The 25379-nt window shown below is 38.8% G+C and overlaps 2 protein-coding genes across 3 annotated transcripts; one reads left to right on the top strand and one right to left on the bottom strand.

The window, feature by feature from the left end:
• LOC109329924 (protein FAM91A1) lies at positions 1 to 20080 on the top strand. 2 transcript variants are annotated; one of them, XM_019563823.1, is made up of 11 exons: positions 1 to 136; positions 631 to 771; positions 844 to 961; positions 1711 to 1807; positions 2107 to 2213; positions 14227 to 14349; positions 14472 to 14625; positions 15965 to 16025; positions 16126 to 16502; positions 17036 to 18641; positions 19475 to 20080. In XM_019563823.1, the coding sequence occupies exons 2-11, from the start codon at positions 644 to 646 to the stop codon at positions 19719 to 19721; spliced, it is 3018 nt and encodes a 1005-aa protein (XP_019419368.1). In that variant the 5' UTR covers positions 1 to 136; positions 631 to 643; the 3' UTR covers positions 19722 to 20080. The 2 variants fall into 2 exon arrangements, with proteins under 2 accessions (XP_019419368.1, XP_019419370.1); XM_019563825.1 differs by having other exon boundaries at positions 21 to 136; positions 622 to 771.
• LOC109330322 (pentatricopeptide repeat-containing protein At1g11290, chloroplastic) lies at positions 21309 to 23986 on the bottom strand. Its single transcript, XM_019564478.1, has one exon. It carries the CDS (start codon positions 23942 to 23944, stop codon positions 21455 to 21457), a length of 2490 nt encoding a protein of 829 aa, XP_019420023.1. The 5' UTR covers positions 23945 to 23986; the 3' UTR covers positions 21309 to 21454.

The raw sequence follows: 25379 nt of genomic DNA, 5'->3' as shown, positions 1-25379 counted from the left end.
TGAATACTTTATAATAGAAGCGGGTAAAAATCTTTGACTTAATAATGAACTAGCAGATGAGATCCCTCACATTTCTCACTTCTCACCAGATCCCTCTCCTTACTTTCAACTCAACCCACCTTAATCCCAATATCAGGTTCTTCCTTCTCTCTTTTTTAATACTCATCTTTTTATTTTTATTTCAACATCAATCGATATCAGGTAAGGTAAGATTATTGCTTAGTGAATATAAGTTTACAGCTTCAAATCTTGTAAAGAGTCTGTCCACTTGCGGGATAAGACTGCATACTTCTATTTTCCTGCCAGACCCCACTAACTGAAAGCCCTCGTACGCCGCCTTTTTTCATCAATGGATCTACCTGTACATTGTTTCAATACTCTTTGTTGCGCTCATCATAGTTACAAGATACGGGTTCTGGTGCACGGTACCGATTCTAAACAGTTCGTCAGTTTTTTTTGGTACTACCGAGGGGACCAGTTCGCTAGTTTTTACAAACGAGGGAACATGTAACTATGGTTTCTACCCCTTGTGTTGATGTGGGACCCACTGAATGTAGAGTGTTAATGTTGCACTACACTGTGCTTGAAAGTTTTTTTTGTTTATTTTTCGGCTTTATTTAGTTGATTCAGGAAGTGAAGGAAAATGCGGCGTGCTCCAATGACAGTTGAGGAACAGTTATTGCAAAAAGCGATTAAGGAAGAGTGTCCATGGGAGAATCTTCCCAAGCGAATTCAAATAAATCTTTCTTCTAAAGAGGAATGGCATCGAAGGTTAGACGAGTTTGCATTTGAATGAGGATAAGTTTTGATTTTCGACACTTTATTAATGCGAATTTCGTGCAGGATAGCGGAAAGCTGTATCAAGAAAAGACTACAATGGAATACTTGTTTTGCCCGAAGAGTTTGTAGAGAAAGTGAATATTATGAAGACATGATGCGATACTTGAGGAAAAATCTAGCTGTATGTGCTGTTCAGAATCTCTATATGAAATTCAATATCAGATATGTTTTTGTTTACATTATCTGACTTTTATCTTACAAGTTTTCATTGGCAGAAATTGAAGATTAAAAGATTTCGTTAAAAATAAATACCATGTTGTTGTAATTATGGGACTTGATGTTGATCGATAAAATGTCAACAAGAAACTAAAGCTACGGTAACAAAGATGAGAATGTTGCGTTGGATAACTGGACACATTAGATAATATAGATTATGAATGAATGTCCTAGGGAGAAAGTTAAGGTAGTTCCTATTGTAGAAATGATGATAGAATTGCGCCTTAGGTGATTTGAGCATGTGTGGAGAAGACCGTCAAAAGCCCCAGTAAGAGGAGAGTAGATCAAATGAAGGTTAGTCCAATTTCTAGAGGTGTGAGAGGCCAGGGAAAAAAACATGTGCAAAACAATTAGGAAAAACTTAGAGATCAATGTCTTGTCAATAATAAAGCATTATGATGCTATTTGATCTATATAGTCAACTGCACATAGCGAGACTAACGCTTGATTGTTGTTGTAATTAAAACCAGGTCTTTGTTTCTCTTTAGTTTTAGGATTGGATCAGTTCTGATAAATAGTTTCACCAATTAAAATGTCTCTTTATAAAAAATATATTTTCATCTGAATGCTTACATTGATGGATGTTGGGCACTGCCCTCATCTGCTGTTGTTGCAAGATGTCTGCATCTAATCTGCCCATGTTTTTATTTGCAGTTGTTTCCTTATCATCTGTCCGAGTATGTCTGCCGTGTAATGAGGGTATCACCTTTCAGATATTATTGTGATATGCTTTTTGAAGTAATGAGAAATGGTAACTTGCTACTTGCTTGTTGTAATTCTCTAATGCATCATCTCTCCATGATGGTCCTGGTTTATTTCCACTTTTGAATGATTTTTCCATGTGATGCCATCTTCACCTGCTCCTTTCTTGATTACCAAATGAATAGTGGTTGTAGGAATATTTCTGATTTTAGATCCATGTAACTTGATTCGAAGGAACTTAAGGTTGCTCATTTAGGTTGTTCTTAATATGTAGAAAGTAGAATAGTAAATGTTTGTAAGCAAGATGACCTTAAAATTTCTCTGTATTTTTTTTCTCCCTTTTTACAGAGCAACCTTATGACAGCATCCCGAATTTTAGTGCTGCAGATGCTTTACGACTTACAGGGATTGGGAGAAATGAATTTATTGATATAATGAACAAGTGCAGATCTAAGGTACTGGGTTCATATATTTATATGTATATGTATGCTTTACATAAGTTAATAGGAACATAATTTGGAATTACAGAATTTGTAAGTTTATAGAAAAGAAAGTAGTGATGTAGAAACAAAATTTAGGAGTGATGCAGAATTTAAAGAATATAAACTAGAATTCAAGAGAGTATACTCTCTTGCCCAAGCCCTATGACCGTGTAACTTAGACTCAAACTTCCGTAACCCCTTTCCCCCTTTCCTCTTGCATTTATCATCCACTCTCCTTGCGGTTTGTTGCGGTTACAACTCCTTGTGAGTGAGAAACTCCCCTCATGATCTTCCGACACGTGGCCTTCTGGAATATACTTTCCAGATCTTCCCTCTCTCATTTGTGACTTGTTTTTCATGTGGGTCCCCATTAATCTCATTCCTATCATTCGGGCTTTCTTGAAAATCAGTCTTGTCCTCAAGACTGAATGAAGGAAACTGGTGCTGAATGATGAGTGTCTCTTCCCAAGTAGCTTCTTCGGTTGATTGACCATTCCATTTAATCAACCACTGTTTTGTTTGAGCCCCACTTTGTGATTGAGTTCTAGTGGCTAGAATACATTCTGGTTCCAACAGAATTCCGGTGGTAAATGTGGTTCAATGGGGTGGTTGGCAACCACCTTCTTTAATTGAGAGACATGAAATACTGGATGAAGCTTGGGGGATGGAGGTAAACACGACTAATATGCTACAGAGCCGATGCGACGTTCCACTTGAAATGGATCATAGAAACGTGCGGCTAGTTTCTGATTAATCCTCTTGGCTAGAGAGTTCTGCTTATGGGTCATAGCTTAAGATAGACCGAATCTCCTGGCTAGAATTGGACGTCAAGATGGTGTTTATCGGCTTGGTTCTTCATGCCTTGTTGTGCATGGTGCAAGTGAAACCGAAGTTGCTTGAGGGCTTCATCTCTTTCCCCTAGAGCATAAGCAACCGATGCAACTCTAATCTCACTGGGTAGATAACTGAGAATAGTAGGGGGCTTCCGACCATAGACCACCTCAAAAGGGGTAGTGTTGATTGACACATGCCATGTAGTATTGTAGCATATTTCAACCCAAGGAAGCCAATGGGACCAAGTTTTGGGTTGTTCCCCTGCAAAACAACGTAAATAAGATTCTAGGTATCTGTTAGTTACCTCCATTTGACCGTCGGTTTGTGGGTGATAAGACGAGCTCAAACAAAGTTTGGTGCCACAAAGCTTGAACAATTCGGTCCAAAAGTGGCTGATGAAGATGGGGTCACAATGGATTTAGGGATCCCATGGAGTCTAGCAACCTCCTTCATGAATGCTTCTGCCACCCCTTGAGCTGTGTAAGGGTGTTTCATGAGTATGAAATGTGCATATTTGGAGAGGCGATTTACCACCACGAAAACCACTTCAAATCCCCTCGATTTAGGCACCCTGAAATAAAATCAAGTTAGATATCCTCCCAAATCGGTTCTGGAATTTGCAAAGGTTGGAGTAAGCCGGCAGGGGCTAAAGTGGAAGTTTTGTAACGTTGACAAGTATCAGATGCTTTCACAAATTCTTGTACAGTTTTTTTCATTCCTACCCAGTAAGTATTTTCCGCCAACTTGTGATATGTGCGATAATAACCCGAATGTCCCCCCTGGGGAGTGCTATGAAACTCCTGTAATAACTTGGGGATCCACGGGGAGCTTGCGGACAACACCAACCTGCCCTTGTACCTGAGTATGTTGTGGTTCACAGTAAAGCCTCTTTTTGTGTTGAGTCCTTGCTAGATGTTGGATCTGATTTGATTCAAATAAGTATCGTGGTGGATGCCTTCCAACATATCCTGCCCCTCCATCCATAACGGTGCAGAATTTATGTATGAGAGATTTGGCTCACCTTCCTTGTGTGACAAAGTATCTGCTGCCGTGTTCTCATTGCCTGGTTTATACTTGACATCAAACTAGTACCCTAATAACTTTGCTATCCAGCACTGTTGATCCGCCGTAGTGATACGTTGGTGCAAAAGGAATTTGAGGCTCTTATGATCAGAATATACCACAAATTGTCTTCCCAGCAAGTACAACCTCCAATGTTGAATGACCAAGACAAGTGCCATGATCTCTTTCTCATAGGTTAGACTTGGAGAGATTCTTTTCTGATAAAGCCTTACTGAAATATGCAATTTGCTTCCGCTCTTGCATTAACACTGCCCCAATTCCACGACCGGAAGCATCACACTCCACTTCGAAAAGCTTTGAGAAATCGGTTAAGGAGAGAACAAGTGCTTCTGCGATGATTTTCTTGAGTCGGTTGAAGGCCTCAAGTGTTTGCTCAATCCATTTAAATCCATCCTTCTTGGTTAATGCAATAAGTGGTTGGGCTACCTTCTCATACCCCTTGATGAACTTACGGTAGTATCCCGTGAGTCCTAGGAACCCCCTAACACCTTTGACGTTGGTTGGAATGGGCCAATCCAAGTCTGCTTGTATCTTTGAAGGATCCATAGCAACACGGAATAGGTGTCTAAATGTTTCATTCATGGTGGCCTGAAAAGTAGCTGGTGCATTGGAGAGGCCAAAAGGAATCACCAAATACTCATAATGTCCACTATGAGTGCGAAATGCAGTCTTCTCTATGTCCATTTCTTGCATTTGGATCTAGTGGTAACCCGACTTGAGGTCCAGCTTGGTGAAATATGTTGCACCATGTAATTCATCCAACAATTCCTCAACCACTGGTATGGGAAATTTGTCTGGTATGGTAGCCTTGTTGAGTGCTCTATAGTCCACACACATCCTCCAAGAATTATCTTTCTTTTTCACTAACAAGACAAGGCTGGAGTATGCACTAGTGCTCATCCTGATGAACCCCAATTTGAGAAGATCCTGCACTTGATTCTCAATCTCATTTTTCTGAAAGTGGGGATACCGATACGGTCTCACTGTCACCGGTCTTTGTCTTGGCACCAAGTTAATTGCATGGTCAAATGGTCTATGTGGAGGTAATCCTTTAGGAGTTTGGAAAACCTCTGGCCATTGATCCAACACTTGCTGTAATTGCTCATTCTCTTGTGTCACTAGGGATGTGTTTTATTGACTCAATATTTTCTCCATAGTGTGCAACCTGTGTGAGGAGTGGTTCTTCTAAAAAACATTGCACCTTAACCGTTGCAAAGAAGACGCCAATGGGTGTGACCCCACTGCTCCTTGTAAAAAGAATTCCCTTCCATTTTCGTGGAACTTCATGGTCATTTCCTTCCAATTTATCCTCACTTCGCCCAAGGTCCTCAATCAAGTTATGCCCAAAATCACATCCAAACCTCCTAACTCGAGTATGTGAGCATCAATTACACAAGTGTAGTTTCCAATTCCGAAGTTTTGACACACCCCCTGAGACATTACCTTGTGTCCATCTCCCAGCTTGACTCTCACTCTTCTTGTTTCCTCCACCCACAATCCCAACAATTTCACCAATTTCGGGGATACAAAATTATGGTTTGCACCACTGTCTAATAACATCAGTATAGGGACTCCTTCTACCATTCCTTCCACCTTCATGGTGGATATATTTTTTGTATTCTTGGTGTTTCCGAAACCCCTGCTAAGACTCATGTACTCCAACACCTGGCATTCCCCTTCATCGGTTCTGCCCTCATCCCCTGATTTAGCCTCCTCTGCCATTGCCATTTCTTTTTCCACTTCTTCATCTTCTCCCAATACCAGTATACGCAGTTTTGGGTTAGCACACTTGTGGAGAGGATTGTATGGTAGCCCACATCGAAAACACAATCCCTTCTTCCTACGTTCTTCCCATTCTTGGGTTGATAGATGTCTAACTCCTCTCCCCCCCATAAGCATGATTTGATTTCTGGGCGTCTCTTCTTTTCTTTCGGTTCTAATAGATGCCCAATTGTCCTTGTTGTTGTGATTCTCGACTGAATGCACTTGCTCATAGCAAGGCTGAAAAGAAGTCATGGGACGAGCAAAATTTGTGTGACTCGGGGGTCCAATTCCCTTCTTCATGGCTAACTCCACTTTGCGTGCCAGCTTCATGGCATGTAAACGAGTTCCTGGATCATAATTCTAACCTAGTTCTTGATGTCGTCCTTCAGACCATGTAGAAAATATCCCACATACTGTTGTTCTGGTTGCCGAGGAACCAAGGAGGCCAAATATTCGAATTCTTCCACATATTCCTGCACGGTTCCCCTTTGCCTCAAAGATGCCAACTCCTCATACGGGTTCTGCGTCTCCAGGCCACTGAACCGGTCCATAAGTTCTTCTGTAAACATCTCCCAACTCAAATTCAGATGTATCTCCGTGAGGATGGTGAACCAATGTATCACCAGACCCTCCATGTTCACCTGGGTGAGAGGTATCTTTGCTGCCTCGGGAGTTTTATTGACTTTGAAGTACAATTCTGCCCGTGTGATCCATCCTCTGGGATCATCTCCATCAAACACCGGTAATTCAACCTTATTTGTCCCCGAAATTAACATGTCTAAGGCGTTTGCTACCGTTGCCATGGTTAACGCCTCCTGGTGCACCCCCTTTGTCTCTCCGTGACTGTCATCGAGGACCTGTGATGTCGAGGCAGCGTAGGCAACTCTTGTATTCTCGGGTTCCTCTGTTTGTTTCTCCAAACGACGCACCAATGTCGCAATATACTTGCGAAATTCGGCCTGATCTCGTAACTTTTTCTCAATCTGCACCTGTCCTTGTGCGACCGCGTCCAGGGTGTCCCCAACCTTTGTCAATTTCGTCTCCACCATGTTTAACCGCTGGTCCACACCATCTAACCGAGTTTGGTTTCTGGTTTCCATGAGTTTATTTCACAATTCTCCTCAAATATGATCCCGTAGGTCGGACCAAAATGATAGGAACATAATTTGGAATTATAGAATTTGTAAGTTTATAGAAAAGAAAGTAATGATGTAGAAGCAGAATTTAGGAGTGATGCAGAATTTAAAGAATATAAACTAGAATTCAAGAGAGTATACCCTCTTGCCCAAGCCCTATGGCCGTGTAACTTAGACTCAAACTTCCATAGCCCCTTTCCCCCTTTCCTCTTGCATTTATTATCCACTCTCCTTGCGGTTTCTTGTGGTTACAACTCCTTGTGAGTGGGAAACTGATAAGGAGGAAGAAGAAATTCTAGGAAATTGATAAGGAAGAAGAAGAAATTCTAGGAATATGAACTCGAAGAATTGAATGCATAAGAAACATGGGATTCTATGGAAGAAAGTATCCCGAATTGTCTTATTGAAATGATCTTTAGAAGAGAATTACTTGGTTCTTTGAAGAAAATGTGATAGATCTCTAAAACAGTTAAGTCTATGCTATTTATAGCTAGCTGAAAAAAACTGTCAACTAACTTACTAACTACTTTGCTATATTAGGAAATTTACAAATATGAACTTCACTGTTATAGGAATATTTCCTATCAATGCCCCCCCCCCTTAGCCAAATCCTTGTCCTCAAGGATTGAAAGAAGGAAATTTTTTCTTGAGATCATAGTAGAACCCCCAAGTTGCATCTTCAAGAAGTTGATGTTTCCATTTGACTAACACCTTAGTCACAGCATGTCCTCTCCTCTTAACTGTCATTCTATCCAAAATCTGTTCGGGCTCTTTGTCTAACAGGGTACCTTCGACAGAGAATGGTCATGGAGTAGAAGTCACGAAAGGCCCCACACACTTCTTTAACCGAGAAACGTGGAAAACATGATGTATCTTCGAATGAGGAGGAAGTTGCAAGGAATAAGCCACCATGCCTACCTTCTCTATCACAGGATATGGCCCAAAATACTTAGGAGACAGCTTGGCATTGGCCCTGTTAGCAACAGAGATTTGCCTATAAGGGTGCAACTTTACATAAACCAAATCACCAATTTGAAATGGCCTATCTGATCTATGCTTATCAACAATCTGCTTCATTCTATCTTGTGCTCTCCTCAAGTGAAATTTCAACAATTTCAACATCTCATCCCTTTTTGATAAACTTCGATCCACCAACTCAACCTTAGACTCTCCAGGTAGGTACGACAAGTGAGCAGGGGGAGGCTGACCATAGACTATCTCATAAGGGGTGGCTTGAATGGACGTGTGAAATGTGGTGTTATACCACCACTCTGCCAACGGTAACCACTTCACCCATTGATGTGGAGTGTCAGAACACATGCACCTTAAGTAAGTTTCTAAACACCTATTGACAACTTCTGATTGTCCATCAGTTTGAGGATGATAGGAGGATGAAAGTTGAAGTTGAACCCCTTGAAAAGCAAAAAGATCTTGCCAAAATTTGCTGATGAAAATAGCATCCCTATCACTAGTAATAGAATCTGGATACCCATGGAGCTTAAAGACATTATCTAAGAAGCATTGAGCCACATTTGTAGCAGAATATGGATGAGACAAAGCCATAAAGTGTGCAACTTTGCTCAACCTGTCCACCACTACGAAAATAACTTGTTTGCCAAAGGAAAGTGGTAAACCTTCTATGAAGTCCATAGTTATATGTTGCCATACATGTCCCGGAATAGGTAATGGTTGAAGCAATCCTGGAGATGCAACTATGTCATATTTACACTGTTGGCAAGTTTGGCACCCAAGAATGAATTCCTTCACATCCCTGTTCAAACCTCTCCAAAAAACAACAGATTTTACTCTGAGTGGTGGCATTTCTTCCTGAATGGCCCCCTGTAGCAGAGGTATGAAGCCACTGCAGAATATCATATCTGAGTTGAGCATCCTTGCCAATCACTAGCCTTCCTTTCCTCCTAAGCTCACCACTGATGAAGCTGTAATTTTTGTGTGAAGTAGGATTCTGTTGTAGTTGATCCCTCAATTTAGTCAATTCAATATCAGTAACCCATGACTGTTTTATTCTATCCACCATAGAAGAATCAAGTTGATGAACAAACAATGTATTACAAATGTGCATCCTAGAGAGGGCATCAACTGCAACATTCTCCTTACCTTGCTTATATTCAATTGTGAAATCAAACTCCATTAATTTGACCAACCACTGGTGTTGAAAGGCAGTATTGAGTCTATGATCTAGCATATATTTCAAACTGCTATGATCTGTCCTAAGAATGAAGTGTCTATTCAGCAAGTAATGCCTCCATTTATGCACAGCAAAAACCATTGCTAACAGTTCTTTTTCATAAGTAGACAAAGATTGTTGTTGCAAATTCAAGGCTCTGCTTATAAATGCCAGAAGGTGATGGTCTTGCATCAACACTGCACCCAATCCAACACCTGAAGCATCCACCTCCACTACAAATGTTTTGGAGAAATTTGGTAAGGCAAGAATAGGAGTAGTAACAAGTAATTCCTTTGTAGATGTCCAATGAAACCCATCCAGCTTCAGCATTGCAGTTAGTGGCTTGGCAACCTCACCAAAACCTTTGACAAATCTTCTATAGTAGCCAGCTAAACCCAAGAAGCCCCTCAACTGCTTCAATGACTGAGGTAGTGGCCACTGCTTGACAGCCTCAATTTTTTCAGGATCAGTAGCAATGCCATCTTTTGAAATAAAGTGCCCTAAGTACTCAACCTTGTCCACCCCAAAATAACACTTAAATCTCTTTGCAAACAGACAATTCTCCTTCATCAGCAACAAAACTTGTGTAAGGTGATCTAGGTGCTCAAGCAAGGTCTTGCTATAGATGAGTATGTTGTCAAAAAAAAAACCAGAATAAATTGCCGAAGGAACTTACGGAAAACTGCATTCATAAGACCTTGGAAAGTTGCTGGGGCATTGGATAATCCGAATGGCATTACTAGGTACTCATAATGCCCTGCATGTGTTCTAAAAGCAGTTTTGTAGATATCAGAAGGTTCCATTCTTACCCTGCTCTTAGGTCCAGTTTAGAAAAATTGTAGACCCATGCAATTTATCCATTAGATCCTCAACTAAAGGGATAGGAAATTTGTCCTTCACTGTCCTCTTGTTTAAGTCTCTATAGTCTACACATAGTCTCCAAGACCCATCTTTCTTACCCACCAACACTATTGGACTAGCATAAGGGCTACTGTTGTTCTGAATAATCCTAGAAGTTAACATTTCTTGCACCAATTTGTCTATAATGTCTTTTTGTTGCTTAGCATATCGATACGACCTTTTATTCATTGGATCAGACCCCTGGAGAAGAGGAACTTGATGATTATGCCCACCTCTCAGAGGTGGTAATTCAGAAGGTTCAGCAAAAACTGTGGCAAACTGCTCAAGTATATTACTGATTGGTGCTGGAATTGGAGGTTGTTCAGCCTGAGTTGTGAGTGCCTGCAATAATCCTTCCTCGACAGTACATAAATGCAACATTGATAAATGCATGCCATCAGAGATAACCTTCTCCAATTGTTGGTGCTTAATGGTTTTTACACTATTATGTGGAGAGCCCGTTAATACATGTCTCTTGCCTTGGATAGTAAAATCCATCATGAGCTTGTCAAAATTCCATGTGATGTCACCCAAGGTCACCAACCACTCTACCCCCAGAACCACATCACGGCAACCAAGTGGAATAAGCATCATATCAGAAGTGAAGGTTGTGTGTTGTATGGTCCAAGAGAAATTTCTCACCACTGCTGAAATCTGCAATTGTGTACCATCAGCTACCGTGACCTTTAGTGGTTCCATCTGGTCAATTCTACACCCAATCTTCTTGGCTCTGTGAACATCCAAAAAATTATGTGTGCTGCCACTATCAATTAAAATGTGCAATGACTTTTTGTTGAATTGTCCTGTGCTCGCATTGTTCTGAAGCTGGCCATACCCGTGAGTGCATTCACTGAAATTTGGGGTTCCCCATACTCCTTGGTTGCAACCTCATCTACCACGACCACAGCCTCATCTTCCCAGCTATCCTCCACCTCCATAACTTGCAATTGCAGTTTCTTATGAGAAAGACTATGCTCTTGGGTATATGGTGCATCACAAAAGTAACACAACCCTTTAGCTCGTCGTTCACTCATATACGCAGGGGTCAAGTTTCTTGTAGATCTAGGCTTAGGTCCAAGGATGGCTCCCTGAGTATCCATTGTAGGAGTGGTTTTAGAAGGCAAGATGGTTTTTGCAATAGGAACAACTTTACTCATTTTAGCATTGAAATTCACGAGAGAATTCTGAGTTTGGGCAGATTCATACAATCTTGCCAAGGTGAAAGCCTTCCGTACTGAATGAAGTTGAAACATTCGGACCACCATTTGTACATCTTGCTTTAGGCCTCCCAAGAAACAGTTGAGAGTATATTCCTCCGATAATTCCAGCCTAGTGATTATTGCATCAAATTGTTCATGATAATCGCTAATAGATCCTTGTTGACGTAACTGCATAAGTTCTACCATAGGATCCTCGCAAATATCCCAAATCTGTCGAGCAGAATCTTGACATATTCACTCCAAGATGGCCAAGAAGCAGTCCAGAGGGACTTAACAAAGGCATGGTGCCATTGCAGGGCTTTTCCTTCGAAATGTACCACTGCTAATTTCACTTTGAACTCATCTGGTGTACCATCAATCAGAAAATACGTTTCACATTGGTAAATCCATTGATGCACCTTATCACCATTAAAGTAAGGAAAATCGATTCTGGATAATCGGGTGCCACAGGAATAGGGAGAAGCATCACGTCTTTCACCTAGATTAGGTGGTCTCGATCTTGTTGAATCTGCAACCCCTTTGCTGTTGTTGCACAACAATCCTCCATAGTCTGTTTCAACGAGTCATTTAACGACTTTTGGATCGACCCCGCTAATTCCATCATCTTGGATTCTATTTTTGCCGACATACGACTTTCTAAGCGTTCTTCCACTTCTCGCAGAGATGCTTGGCTTCTAGTAGATTCTGCCATTTGAAGCGTGAGGATGTCCAAGGAAAACCAATCTGATACCAATTGATAAGGAGGAAGAAGAAATTCTAGGAAATTGATAAGGAAGAAGAAGAAATTCTAGGAATATGAACTCGAAGAATTGAATGCATAAGAAACATGGGATTCTATGGAAGAAAGTATCCCGAATTGTCTTATTGAAATGATCTTTAGAAGAGAATTACTTGGTTCTTTGAAGAAAATGTGATAGATCTCTAAAACAGTTAAGTCTATGCTATTTATAGCTAGCTGAAAAAAACTGTCAACTAACTAACTAACTAGTTTGCTATATTAGGAAATTTACAAATATGAACTTTACTGTTATAGGAATATTTCCTATCAGAAACTCCCCTCATGATCTTCCGACACGTGGCCTTCTGGAATATACTTTCCAGATCTTCCCTCTCTCATTTGTGACTTGTTTTTCATGTGGGTCCCCATTAATCTCATTCCTATCATAAGTATACATTTTGTTGTAACATCAACATTGAATTTAGAATGTTGTGATTACTGTAGATTGTAAGGATAGAGTATTTCACACCTTAATTTTAGCTATTTTAGGTGAACATATATTTTCCCCTTGTGTATATAATAGAAATCCTTATAAACATGCTATTCATTTAGTGATAATAATATGTTTTTCATTCAAAGTATTAGAGCTCTCCGTCTGGGAGACTCTACTTCCTCAATCAAACCTAGCCTGCTTGCTTTGCAGCCACCACATTCATTGCGATCAATCCTTGCTTTGTTTCTGCACCATGATCCCGTTCACTAGCTGCTCACAATTGCCTGCCATCAGCCACTGCCTTCTTTCCCACCGGTGACCTGTTCGTACAAACTGCCATCCCCTTTCCAGCCAACGAAGGCCCACCTTCGGGAACCTTCCACTCACCCTAACCACCCTCAGGCTTTGACCAGTACCATCCAACTTAGCTCCTCACTTTTTACCCAGGCCAGACATGTCTTTCCCAAACAGTATTTCTCATGTCTCTATTCTAAGGGTAAACACAACCCTGTCCTTGCCAAACTCTCAAACCACTCAACAAAACAACATAGCCGTCACCATGCTAGACAATCTATGTACGCAAATCCTTCTAATGTGTCATTCATTCAGTAATAACATTTATCCTTTTCTATGCAAGTTATTTGGTATCTGGGTTTCATGAATAATGCTGTATGCACCTCTTTATTTAATTACCTCATGCAATCAGTGTCATACTGCCAACATTACCTTCTGAGGCTTACCTTTGTATAAGCAGGAGAGGCATTGATTCTAGAGATGCCAAGCCAAATATGCATCGACCAAATTGACCTTCTTCATTTGCACTTCTCAATGTGGAGTTGTTATATGATGTAGAAAAAACTGTCATTTAGGTCGCAAAGGCATGCAACACAAACAAATGCATTTGTTATCAAATTTCTATACATTAATTAGGGAGGATTGTTTGCATTTTTTCTTCTTTATGTTTTGACATTTGTGGTATAAGAGACCTGCATAGTTGGAGAATATCTAGAGCTTCTACCTTTTTTGGTGATTAAGCATTGATACTTGATTCTGCTTCTACTAAAGTGTTTAAGCCTTTAAGTGTGGTTTCTTTGGTGGTTGCGGTTTCCCTGGTTTAGTATTTGAAGCTTGCAGCTATTGTTTCAGCTTCTTCATTGCAGATTACCTCAACATTTACAACATCCCCGAGTCGCCTTCCCAACTATAGATTGAAGGGGATTGTTAGAGTATATAAAAATATCCCACAATATCTTAAGCTAACTCTCATAATATCTAGAGGATATTTGAATAGAGAAAAATATCTCATTATCATGATATCTAAGATTAATTTAGAAGATTTCTTAGGATGATTTCCTTATCTCCTTGTATTTTGTAATTTGTTTCCTTATCTAATTAGAAGTCTAATATTAGTATGAATAACATGGTTACTGTTATGTCTTTTGTATCACATCACTCACAATACTATTATTACAACCTTACAATTATGAGCATTTTTTTATATCTCTACACCTAAACCATATAATTTCAACAAACATCTTTCCTTTTGTTCATAAATTTGAATTTGATTTCATTGAATTCACTTCTCCGTGTATGCATTATATTTTATTTCATTCTTTTCTCACCTGTCATTTCCTCTTTTGGAGTATCCAGAAAATTATGTGGAAACTAAACAAGTCAATTGCAAAAGATCTTTTACCTACACAGCCTGTGGATTTTCCAATTGAACCATGGTGGGGAGTATGCCTTGTGAACTTTACTTTGGAAGAATTTAAGGTGAGATATGTTCCACCCTTATAAAATGGAGGAGACTTAACTTACAATAATGTTGTTCATTGTGTTAATTTTGCAGTGAGAAATTTACTTGTCTAATTTTGTCAATGTTTTTTCACTCATAGAAACTCTCAGAAGAGGAAACGGCTACAATAGATAAAGTCTGTAAGGAGGAAGCAAATTCATTTATCCTGTTTGATCCTGATGTTGTAAAGTGTCTCTATAGACGAGGATTGGTCTACTTTGACGTTCCTGTTTATCCTGATGATCGGTTTAAAGGTGTGATCTATCTGTTTAAGTTTTGTAGTCGACCCCTCCTAGTGGGATAGAGGCTTAATTATTGTTGTTGTTGCATAGTGTTAAAGCTTCATAATTAGAATGTTTCAGAATAGGAGCTATCATACCATGTTGCATTGGAGGGTTTTAGGTATGGACGTCATAAAAGAGAGAACTGGGATTCAAAATAATATGAATTTGAAATTGATATTATGTGATGATGTGATACAAGGCAAAGTCCTCTTTATGCTAAATAGTAGAATCCTTGTCCTAATTAATTAGGAAACAAATCTTGAAAAATAAATAGGAAATAACTCCTAAGTGATCTTCTAAGGTATTCCACAGTTTTCTAGGATACAGCAAAGATATTCTAACAATGCATAATGTGTGTTTCATTTTCGGATACCGCGCCTAATCTTTTTTGCATTTCCTGGTGGGGAAGTTCCTTCTGCATAGGTTCTTTGAGATATTTGCGAAGTCTTGGATCTGTCCTAGGGGCTTGCAGCATTTTTCCGTTCATAACTTAAGAAGTTTTGGCTCAAATAAAGAAGCAAAGATTTTGTGGCAGTGCTTTGTTTTTGTTGTGCTTTGGTATAATAGATTTTTTAATGACTTTTTGTCGATCCTGGACTTTGTTTCTGATAGGGTTACTATTTTGGCATCCCTTTGGTGCTCTGTCCATTGGTTTTTAGGGGTGTTACTTTGTTAGGCATGCAAAGGGGTTGGTGTGCTTTTTTCCATGGTTCTGTAAGTTAGGTAGGTTTAAGCCATTTTTCTTGTTATGTCTGTGAGGCTAGTTTTTTTTATTGTTTTGTTTACATAGGTAGAATATTTACACAAATATGAAGCTCTTCTAGGGGAAAGTGCAGGCATTGAAGCTGCTAGAAACCACTCAACAAATAATACCTCAATTACAGGCACTGAGTTGATCCTGTGACCCTTGAGGTGGGTTAGTGGGTACATGACCATTTGGGCTACGCTGCTAGCCTGCTATAGCCTACAGTTGTTTGTGAGACTAGCTTACCTCTTGCTTTGTACTCTTCTCTTCTTGTAATATTGCTTCTCTTTTAAGAAAATACTTCACACCATTAATTTTAAAAATTCTGTCGATTTAATTGACGTTAATCCAATTTCTAGAGACAAAGGGATGTCAAGAAATACCATAGGCGAAACGATTAAGAAATATTTAGAGATCAATACTTTGTCAACGACATGATTTATCATATAGCATTATGGCTTCGTTTGGTCAATGTAGCCAACCCCACCTAATAGAACTAATGCTTGGTTGTTGTTATTGTTGTTGTTAGTTGACTTAACTATTTTTTTATTTATGGTGGTTCAGTTTCTAGGCTTGAAGGTTTTGTTTCCAACAGGGAGCAGTCTTACGAAGATCCCATTGAAGAGTAATGCATTTATTTCAGTCTGGTTCCATGTTTTTTATTCAAAATGTTGTTTCAATAAAGTGCGACTCTTAGACTCTAACTTCTTATCTTTTTCTTCCAGGCTATTATATGCAATTTTTGTTGTTTCTAATGAAAATGCATCTGTTGCTGAATTGGCAACAACCCTACAGGCTGACTTGTCACAATTGCAGGCTGCTGCATCTTTTGTATGTCGTTTGGGATGGGCAACTAAAGTAATCGATCCATCATCTATTCTAGAAGACACTCTATCCGGGTCTCCTAGAAGTGTAGTCAATGATGAAGATGCCTCTCTTTCTGGTCATGGTTTTGAGAATATGCTTATAGATAGTGATACCAATCAACAAGGGGATGCTTCTGGTTCAGGGAACTATGGCCCTCAATCTGCCTATACCCGTGTTGCCTTCATAGTTGATGCTAATATAACATCCTATCTGATGATGGGTTCTGTTTCACCAGGTTTATCTACCTTTCCTTTCCTCTATTCATGAAGCATAAGTTCAATTGCTATAATTGATTGAATTATACATTTCTAATATTGTTTCAATCTGTTATACTGATATAAAAGGTCTTAGAAAACTGATATTAAGGTTTCTTTGGATCTTTTATTGATTGTTTGAACGAGTAAGACATCATGTTCACTATTCATTATCTCTATTCTCTAATGAAATGTTATAGAATATTTTGTATCTATATTATAGGCATCGTGTATCTTCTATTTATATAATACTAGCATATCATCTCTGTGATGCAAGGGGGATGCTAAAAAATAATTTAGTATTATGCATATCTAAATAAAACTAAGTTTAAAATAACAAATAATAAAGTGTGGTTTATCTTTTAAAAAATATGACCTTTGTTTAGCACATAATCAGAAATTTAAAATTTTCAAATAATTGCAGGTAGAATAAATTTTAAACTGAACGTCATTAGGAGAATCCATATCTGTCTATAGTCTGACCAAAATCATGCTTCCTGCCGAACTTTGTCAGGCCTGAAATCTCATGCTGTTACACTCTATGAAGCGGGGAAATTGGGTCATGCCAGCATTGCTGATCTTTGCAAGGATCTTAGCTCTCTGGAGGGTGCAAAATTCGAGGGAGAACTGCAGGAATTCGCAAATCATGCATTTAGCCTGCGTTGTGTTTTAGAATGTCTACAATCAGGTGGAGTTACTTCTGATGCAAAAGTAGAGGAAGGTTTTGATAAGATGGATACAGCTACTTCAACCACTGATGACTCAAGTTATCTGATAGCTGAAGTATCTCTGGCTGAAAAGTCAGGAGGTTCTGATATTACAGAAGCTGAGATAAAGAATGATGTCTTAAGTTTAGATGTGGAGAAGTCTGTGGAGGCTTCTGTTTCCTCAGAAGCTGTTTCTGCTACGGTTAATGGAACCCATTCTATTACTTTGCATGATTATAGCGGTCACAGACTGGAAATCGCTAATTCAGATGGAAACATCCAGAGTGATGAGAAACTAATGTCAGATGTTGGAACTGAAATGCCAAAGAGGAAAAAGAAATATCGTGTAGACATTCTCCGCTGTGAAAGCTTGGCTTCTCTTTCACCTGCAACCCTTGATCGTTTGTTTCTTCGTGACTATGATATAGTTGTGTCCATAGTGCCTCTTCCTCATTCTTCAGTTCTTCCTGGACCCAAAGGTCCAGTTCATTTCGGCCCTCCCTCATATTCTTTTATGACTCCGTGGATGAAGTTGGTACTATATTCAACTGTAGCAAGTGGGCCTCTATCAGTTATTCTGATGAAAGGACAGTGTCTGCGCTTGCTTCCAGCTCCATTGGCTGGTTGCGAGAAAGCTCTCATATGGTCTTGGGATGGTTCAACTGTGGGAGGATTGGGAGGGAAGCTTGACGGAAACTTAGTTAGGGGAAATATACTCCTTCATTGTTTAAACTCACTTCTTAAACATTCAGCTGTGCTGGTGCAGCCTCTCAGTAGGTTTGATCTTGATGAATCTGGAAAAGTGTTTACCATAGATATTCCTTTGCCCCTAAAGAATTCTGATGGTTCAACTGCCCCTGTTGGAAGAGAGTTAGGAATATGTGAGGAGGAAAGTTCTAAGCTGAATACTCGCTTGACTGATCTGGCAAACAAGATGGAACTGCCGACAGTCGGATATATTCGCCTACTGAGACTATTTAATGGAAGAGAATCAGACCAGTTCTCACCCGATGAAGATAAATATGAATGGGTTCCATTGAGCGTTGAATTTGGGATGCCACTATTTAGTCCAAAGTTGTGCAATAGCATTTGTAGAAGGGTGGTTAAATCTGAATTGCTTCAGTCTGGCTCATTTGATGAACACCATGATGCCATGCAAAGCTTGAGGAAAAAGTTGCATGAGATTTGTGCTGGGTACCATGCAACAGGTCCTGCTGCAAAGCTTCTTTACCAGAAAGAGCAAGCTCAGGAATCCACGCGACAACTTATGAGCTATGCTAGTGGAAGATGGAATCCACTTATGGACCCCTCTTCTCCCATTTCAGGGGTATCCAGTGAGCATCAAAGGTTAAAACTTGCTAACCGACAACGCTGCCAAACTGAAGTTTTGAGCTTTGATGGAAGCATTCTTAGGTTTGTTAACTTATACTCATCAAGTTCTTGAAGTTTGCTGACTTTTATTATCAGATAAATAAATGTGTTCTATTAGCATTCTCTCAAGAAACATAAAGTTGATTATTTTATCCTATATAAACACCTCACTTCTCTAATCTAATCAAACAATGAAGCCTTATGCTAATACATTTTAAATTCAGAAAATAAACAATAAAGACAGGTTTCTTTTCTCCAAATCTCGATGTATAAGGTGAGTTGCATTTACTGACAAAATAGATAATGCATTATCCAGGAAACTGCCATTACCTTTTTCTGGCTAATAATTGATGCTGAAGTATCTCTATCAGGAAAAGAAATTGAGTTCTGAGTTTCTCTATAATATCTAACACTGAACGGAAGTAGCCCGTTTTTCTTTGGTATTTTGTGTGTTCCTATTTTGTCCTATAATACCTTAACATCATTTGTATGTTTATTATATCATCATATATACATTTAGGGTTTTTTGTGAGATGGTTTTTGAAGGGAAAATGAAGGCATAAGAATCTCTCGCAAGTATATTTCAAGGTTCCCAAGCCTTTGTTATTCCTCTTTTCTCCTTCAAAAACCAACTCACAAACATACTAGTACGTGTCAACATTTGCAACTGTTTTATGATGTTATGTTGCATTGTGGATTTGTGTATGTGGAATTGATTGTAGTAGTTTTAAATTAAAATGACAGCAATTTATTCTAACGCAGACATTGAAATATTAAGAAATATAGTATAATCATTCCAACTGTTATGGCTCAGATTTTGTTTTCCTAATAATTCCCATTGTCATAATACATATGCTATTGAATGGTACATGCAGATCTTATGCTTTAGATCCTATTCACGAAGCTGCTACGAGGTCTATTGAAGAAGCGACTCAAACCAACGCGACAAAATCTGAACCAGATGAAAATGATAGTAAAGAAGTAATCCTTCCTGGAGTGAATCTTATTTTTGATGGCACCGAGTTGCTACCGTTTGATATAGGTGCCTGCCTCCAGGGTCGGCAACCTATTTCATTGATAGCAGAAGCAGCATCTGCCTCATCATCTTTAGCAATCAAATAGGTCTGCAATAACTATAGATTACTCCGCTTTGACATGTATGAATGGCAATTCTACCAAGACATGCCGATAGTATTGCTCCTGTCTGGTTTGTAACTATTGACCTCATCGACAATGTCGTTTAAGGGGCGGGCATCTCTCTTTCTCCGAGATATTCATAATCATGCATTTGTTGTAAATTTGGATATGTTCTATCAACAATTTAATTATATCACTCATTGACTTAATTAGATATAGTATACTGGTATTCTTGTCAAGGTTGTAATACCCCTATCTAGTGATTGTGCACTCTTATTGGTATGTTTGAGTTGGAACTTCAGTACATCATCTACCCATGCAAGGTTATTTGATTAATTGTGTCATTGATTAGAGCATTTGAACATTTGAGTACTTGTGGTGGGTGATTTGGATATCTTCATTTGTGTTAGGCTATAAGGCACACTTTGAGGCCATGCATGTCCAAAATCTTATCATATTAATTTAATAATTTAATTAGATTGAAATTGAATGAGTACTACATAGCTTGTTTTCCAATTATACTTCAGTTACATTTTCTGCTTACTTCCATGATGTTTAATATTTTGATGTGCATAATATACTTCCTACATTACTATATTAGGTTTGTATAAATTCTGACTGTTTCTTCTAGTTGTGGCCTAAATAATATACTCTTACCAAAAGGTCAGGTGCAAGTGTAATTTTATAAATGGACTAAGATATATATATTTATGCAAAACTATTATAGTGATACTTATTATTTTTAGGTTGGCATTCAGTTCCATATTTTTTTTTCCAAACCAGTTTCATAAGCTCTAAATTTCCAGTAGATAAATCATTTCAAAAAAGTGTAATTCTCTTTCTCCTCACTCTTCCTTGTAAAGTTGCAACCATGCTGCTGGCCATGGTGGGATCATCGGTGGGATCATCGTCTCAGCCACGTTGGCCACACCATCTTCACAGGTCGCAGATCTAGCGAGGACGGAGGGGTGGTGACATTTCTGTGAGGAACATTACAAGTACAAGTAGAAACAATCTCTTCCAAGTAAATTTCGTAGAATTTACCACAAACAAGTCTCAATCTTACTAGTTATTCGGGTAAGAATTGGTGTAAATTTTTAGCCTCACAAAGTTGTTTTGTGTAGGTTAAAGAGAAGGATAAAATATAAGAATTACTGTAAGAAAAATTAATAATTAGAAGAATTATAACTTTGAAACTACATAATAACCCAAGATGGTAGAAATTATTGCATGGTATTGGGGAAGAAAAGAAGTATTAGATGGAATAGAAAGGTATCCTTTCCATCCTAAATTAAAAATCTAAACAATAAAAGATAACCTATTCCATTTCCACTTCATCTCACCATTTTCATAAAAAAAACTATACATATGAGTATAATGTCTATGAGTGTAAAGATTTACATACAGTCATTGCAACCTCTATCATTCATTTAGATTTTTTTTCCCGAGGAGTCAATGATGACTAATATGAATGATAGATGATACAGTTGCAGTATATAAAAACTCATACACTATCAGTATCAATGCATACATTTTTGTCATATTTATATACCCTTGAGACCAATTTTAAGGACGAGGAAGAGTTAAAGTATCTCATTTGCTAACTTTAATTAGGATCATAATCTTCAAATGATGGAACCTATGATAATTCTTGAGTTACAACCCCTTGAAGGAGTAGGCATCATGGTTGAGTGAGAATAACAATGTCATTAATTGATTCACCAATAATCCCCACAAGAACAATTTCCATTCTTAAAATGATGGAACCTACGCATATCCCGTACTATAATTTCCCTCCCTGTCACAAGTGAGATATATTTGGTGACATCATGACAATCATCACATACTCTTAAATTCTTCCTAATATGTATCGTTGTACCAGGTTTTGTATTCAAAAGTCCAAATGCAATAGCAAGCCTCTCACTATGGCTACTGCGTAATTGTTCCTTCACGTCTTCTTCCACATCGCGAATTGAATCTGTGTTTGGTGCATAACCGGCAGCCTTGATCTCGTCTCCAAGAGTCTCGAGAAAAGTATAGATTCTTTTGGACTCAGGATGCTTAGTACTTCCGGAATAGAATGTGTGAATTTCGTTTCTCAATTCCACCATACTGCAGCCGGGCGTTTTCTGGAGTCCGCTCTTTTCCATGGCGGTCCTCACCCGGGCTAGTCTGTCCCACATTGAAGCAGAGGCATATATGTTGGCAAGTAATACATGATACCCACCCTCGTCTGGGTCTAACTCGAATATTTTCTCTGCGGCTTTCTCTCCCAATTCTACATTTTTATGAATTTTGCAAGCACCTAGCATTGCACCAAAAACAGTAATCCCTGGTTTGATCGGCATCTCCTGGATGAAATTCCAAGCATCGTCTAGATGGCCAGCACGACCAAGGAGATCAACCATGGCACCATAGTGATTCATTGCAGGCTCCAAGCTATAATCTTCCTTCATGCTTTCGAAGTAGTAGAGGCCATGTTCCACAAGACCTGAATGACTACAAGCTGAGATAACAGACAGAAACGTAATATCATTCGGCCTAACATCTCCCTTCTCCATTTTGGCGAAGAGGTCCAGAGCTTCTTTTCCAAGACCATGTGTCCCATATGCGTCTATCATTGCATTCCATGTTAGCACATGCCGCTCTTGCATCATGTCAAAAAGCTTTCTCGCAGTTTGTATAGCTCCACATTTTGCATACATGTCAACGAGAGCAGTAGCAACAAAAACATTCTTGTCCATGACAGTTCTTATAGCATGTCCATGGATCCACTTAGCTTGGCGGATAACCGATAATTCTGCAAGGGCAGTAATGACACTCACTAATGTAAAGGAATCAGGTTTGATGTCTTGAGATTGCATCATACAGAATAGACTTAAAGCCTCGTTTACACGCCCATTTTGTGCATAACCTAACATCATGGCATTCCATGTGACATTTGTTTTCTCCCTCAGATTATCAAATATTGAGGCTGCAATATCAACTCTCTTGCACTTTGAATACATGGATATTAAAGAGTTCATAACTGACAAATCATGGTCAAGTTTCAGTTGATCCAATAATTTATGAACATATCTCCCTCGTTCAAGATCACCTAAATTTGCACAGGCGTGTAAAGCTCCCATTATGGTAACATTTGTAGGTTCCACCTTTTCATCCAACATCTGTAAAAAAGTTGCATATGCTTCTTCAGATTCACCATTTTGTGCATAGCCATCAATCATCGTATTCCACGAAACAACATTCTTGCTGCTCATCTCCTTAAAAACCAACCTCGCAGTCCTAACAGACCCACATTTGAAGTACGTATCCAGAAGCGCTGTTGCAACATTAACCATAGACTCAAACCCTGATCTGAAAGCATAACCATGAATAGACTTTCCATTTCTCAAAGCCTTGATATCCGCCACAGCCGGCAAAACACTAACCAAAGTAATCGAATCAGGCTTTCGCCCATCCTCCTGCATCTCCAAAAACAAGTTCAAGGCTCTCCTGGCGAACCCATTCTGCGAGTATCCAGCAACCAATGTGTTCCAAGAAACCAAATCCTTCCGAGGCATTCTCACGAACATGTTATAAGCATCATCAATCTGCCTACATTTCGCATACAAATTCACAACAGCAGTCATGGCGAACAAATCCGACTCGTACCCATTAGTTATAAGCTGCCCATGAATCTCCCTACCCCTTCTAAGGTCCAAATTTGCCCCACACAATTGCAAAAGATAAGTAAAATCATACACAACAGGCTTAACCTCATCACACAACATCCTATAGTAAAACCTCAAAGCATCACTTAAAGTTGAGTTTTTTGCATACCCTTTGAGCATTGTATGGTAAAGCACATCAATCTTTGGTTCAACAGGCTCAAAGACACGTGCTGCTTCAACCATGCTGCCATAGTTGCAGAACAAACTGATAAGCTTAGTATGAAACAAATGCTCATTGTAGAAACCATTTTTGACAATGAGGGGAATGATTTGATGAAGCTCTTTGATTGAAGTGCATAGTTCTAAGAGAATAGATGAAGGGTGCTTATAAACATGGGTGGGTATGAAGATTCTTTGGTATAGAGGGGTTGGTGTAGTAGTAGAAGTAGAAGTAGAAGTAGAAGTAGTAGAATAAGAAGAATGGGTTTTTGATTTGGTGGTTGAGTTGTGGGGTGGAAGGGAAGGGCGTAGAGGTAGGAGCTGCACCGAGCTCATTCTTCTTCAATGGAGGTTTGAATTCAATCCAAAATTATCAAACCATGTTCCTCCAATCAAAATTTGTGAGCATATTAAAATAGTAATTTAATAGTAGAATAACCTATTTTCCTGCTTAGAATTTTTGTATATATAAATTTAGTCATTCAAAAATTAAACTATTCGAAATGGTTTATAATATCTATACCCTATTAATATTAATGTAAAGATTAATAAATAGTTAATATATTATCTACCATTTATCTGTATTACTTTGTTATAAGAATCAATGTTAATAAAACATGAATAGTGAGTAATGCATATAAAACTTATACAATGTTAATACATCTAACTCTATGCTTCCTCATTGGCTCATCATAATCCTGCTATACTCCTTCGCTAATTTACTTGTATCTTCAACACTCAATTCATACTTAGACAATTTCTCCACATCCATTAACCCTAAAGTTATCAAATTCGACCTTGGAGTTCCAATCATCGTAGACGTATCTGATACTATCGTTCTTCTTCTTCTTCTTCATCATCATCATCATATTGAGTTCTCGTTTGCGATCCTTGCTAATTAGGCCCATTTTCTCACACTCTACTTCACGTGTGCAATACTGTGAGATTAGGTATCAGAGTGATGTGGGCACGTTGAGGCATTGTTCGTAGAAGTTTTCATGCTCTTGGTACTCAGGTGACATGAGTCGATGGGTTTGGATTCGGGTTCAGGTTGTTTCTTAACGATGAATTTTGAACATTTTAGGATTTGACCAGCTTTGATCTTAGCTTTATCCTTTGCGGTTCTACTAACGGGACAATGTTAGATGACCTGATGGATTGAATGAGATGAGTTGAAAGGGTTGAACTTTGTGTGTCGCATCATCTTTGGGTTGATTGGATAGTGTCGTTAGGATAAAAAATGTAAAACCAACCTCTTCATCTGGATCTTACCTTACGACATAGGGGTGGAGATCTGAGGTGAAGAAAGATGGTTTAAGGTTCAAAGTTTTGTGTTTACCGGTATGGACTAATATGATACTAATATAAATCTTGAGGGACTAAAATGAGAGTTCTATCTTGGAGTTGGTGAGGGGGAAAAGATGGCACAAAACGACATTATTTTGTGTCTTATTTTAAAAGAATCAAAATGGCGTTGTTTCGCCGAGTTAGCAAAACTTGTGAACATGGAATCGCCATATGTGACCACATCACCGCTTAACGATACACATAGGCAAGTTTGTTAACATTAAAAGGCGGGAATGGACGAAAGTACTTGGTTCCACGTTGAAAACATTGAGGACTAAAATAGTAATTTAAAATTATTATGGACTAAGTTGGTAAGATCGAAAAATAGGAGACTGAAAACAAGTAATTACTCTATTTAAATGTGATGTGAAATAATATAGGGAACAAGCGAACAATCAAATAGTAAAAAGTATAGAGACAAGAG

Source organism: Lupinus angustifolius, chromosome LG16 (assembly GCF_001865875.1).
Source record: "Lupinus angustifolius cultivar Tanjil chromosome LG16, LupAngTanjil_v1.0, whole genome shotgun sequence".
Lineage (NCBI taxonomy): Eukaryota > Viridiplantae > Streptophyta > Magnoliopsida > Fabales > Fabaceae > Lupinus > Lupinus angustifolius.
Note: the sequence above shows the minus strand (reverse complement) of the source record. Positions and strands in the feature narration are given on the sequence as shown.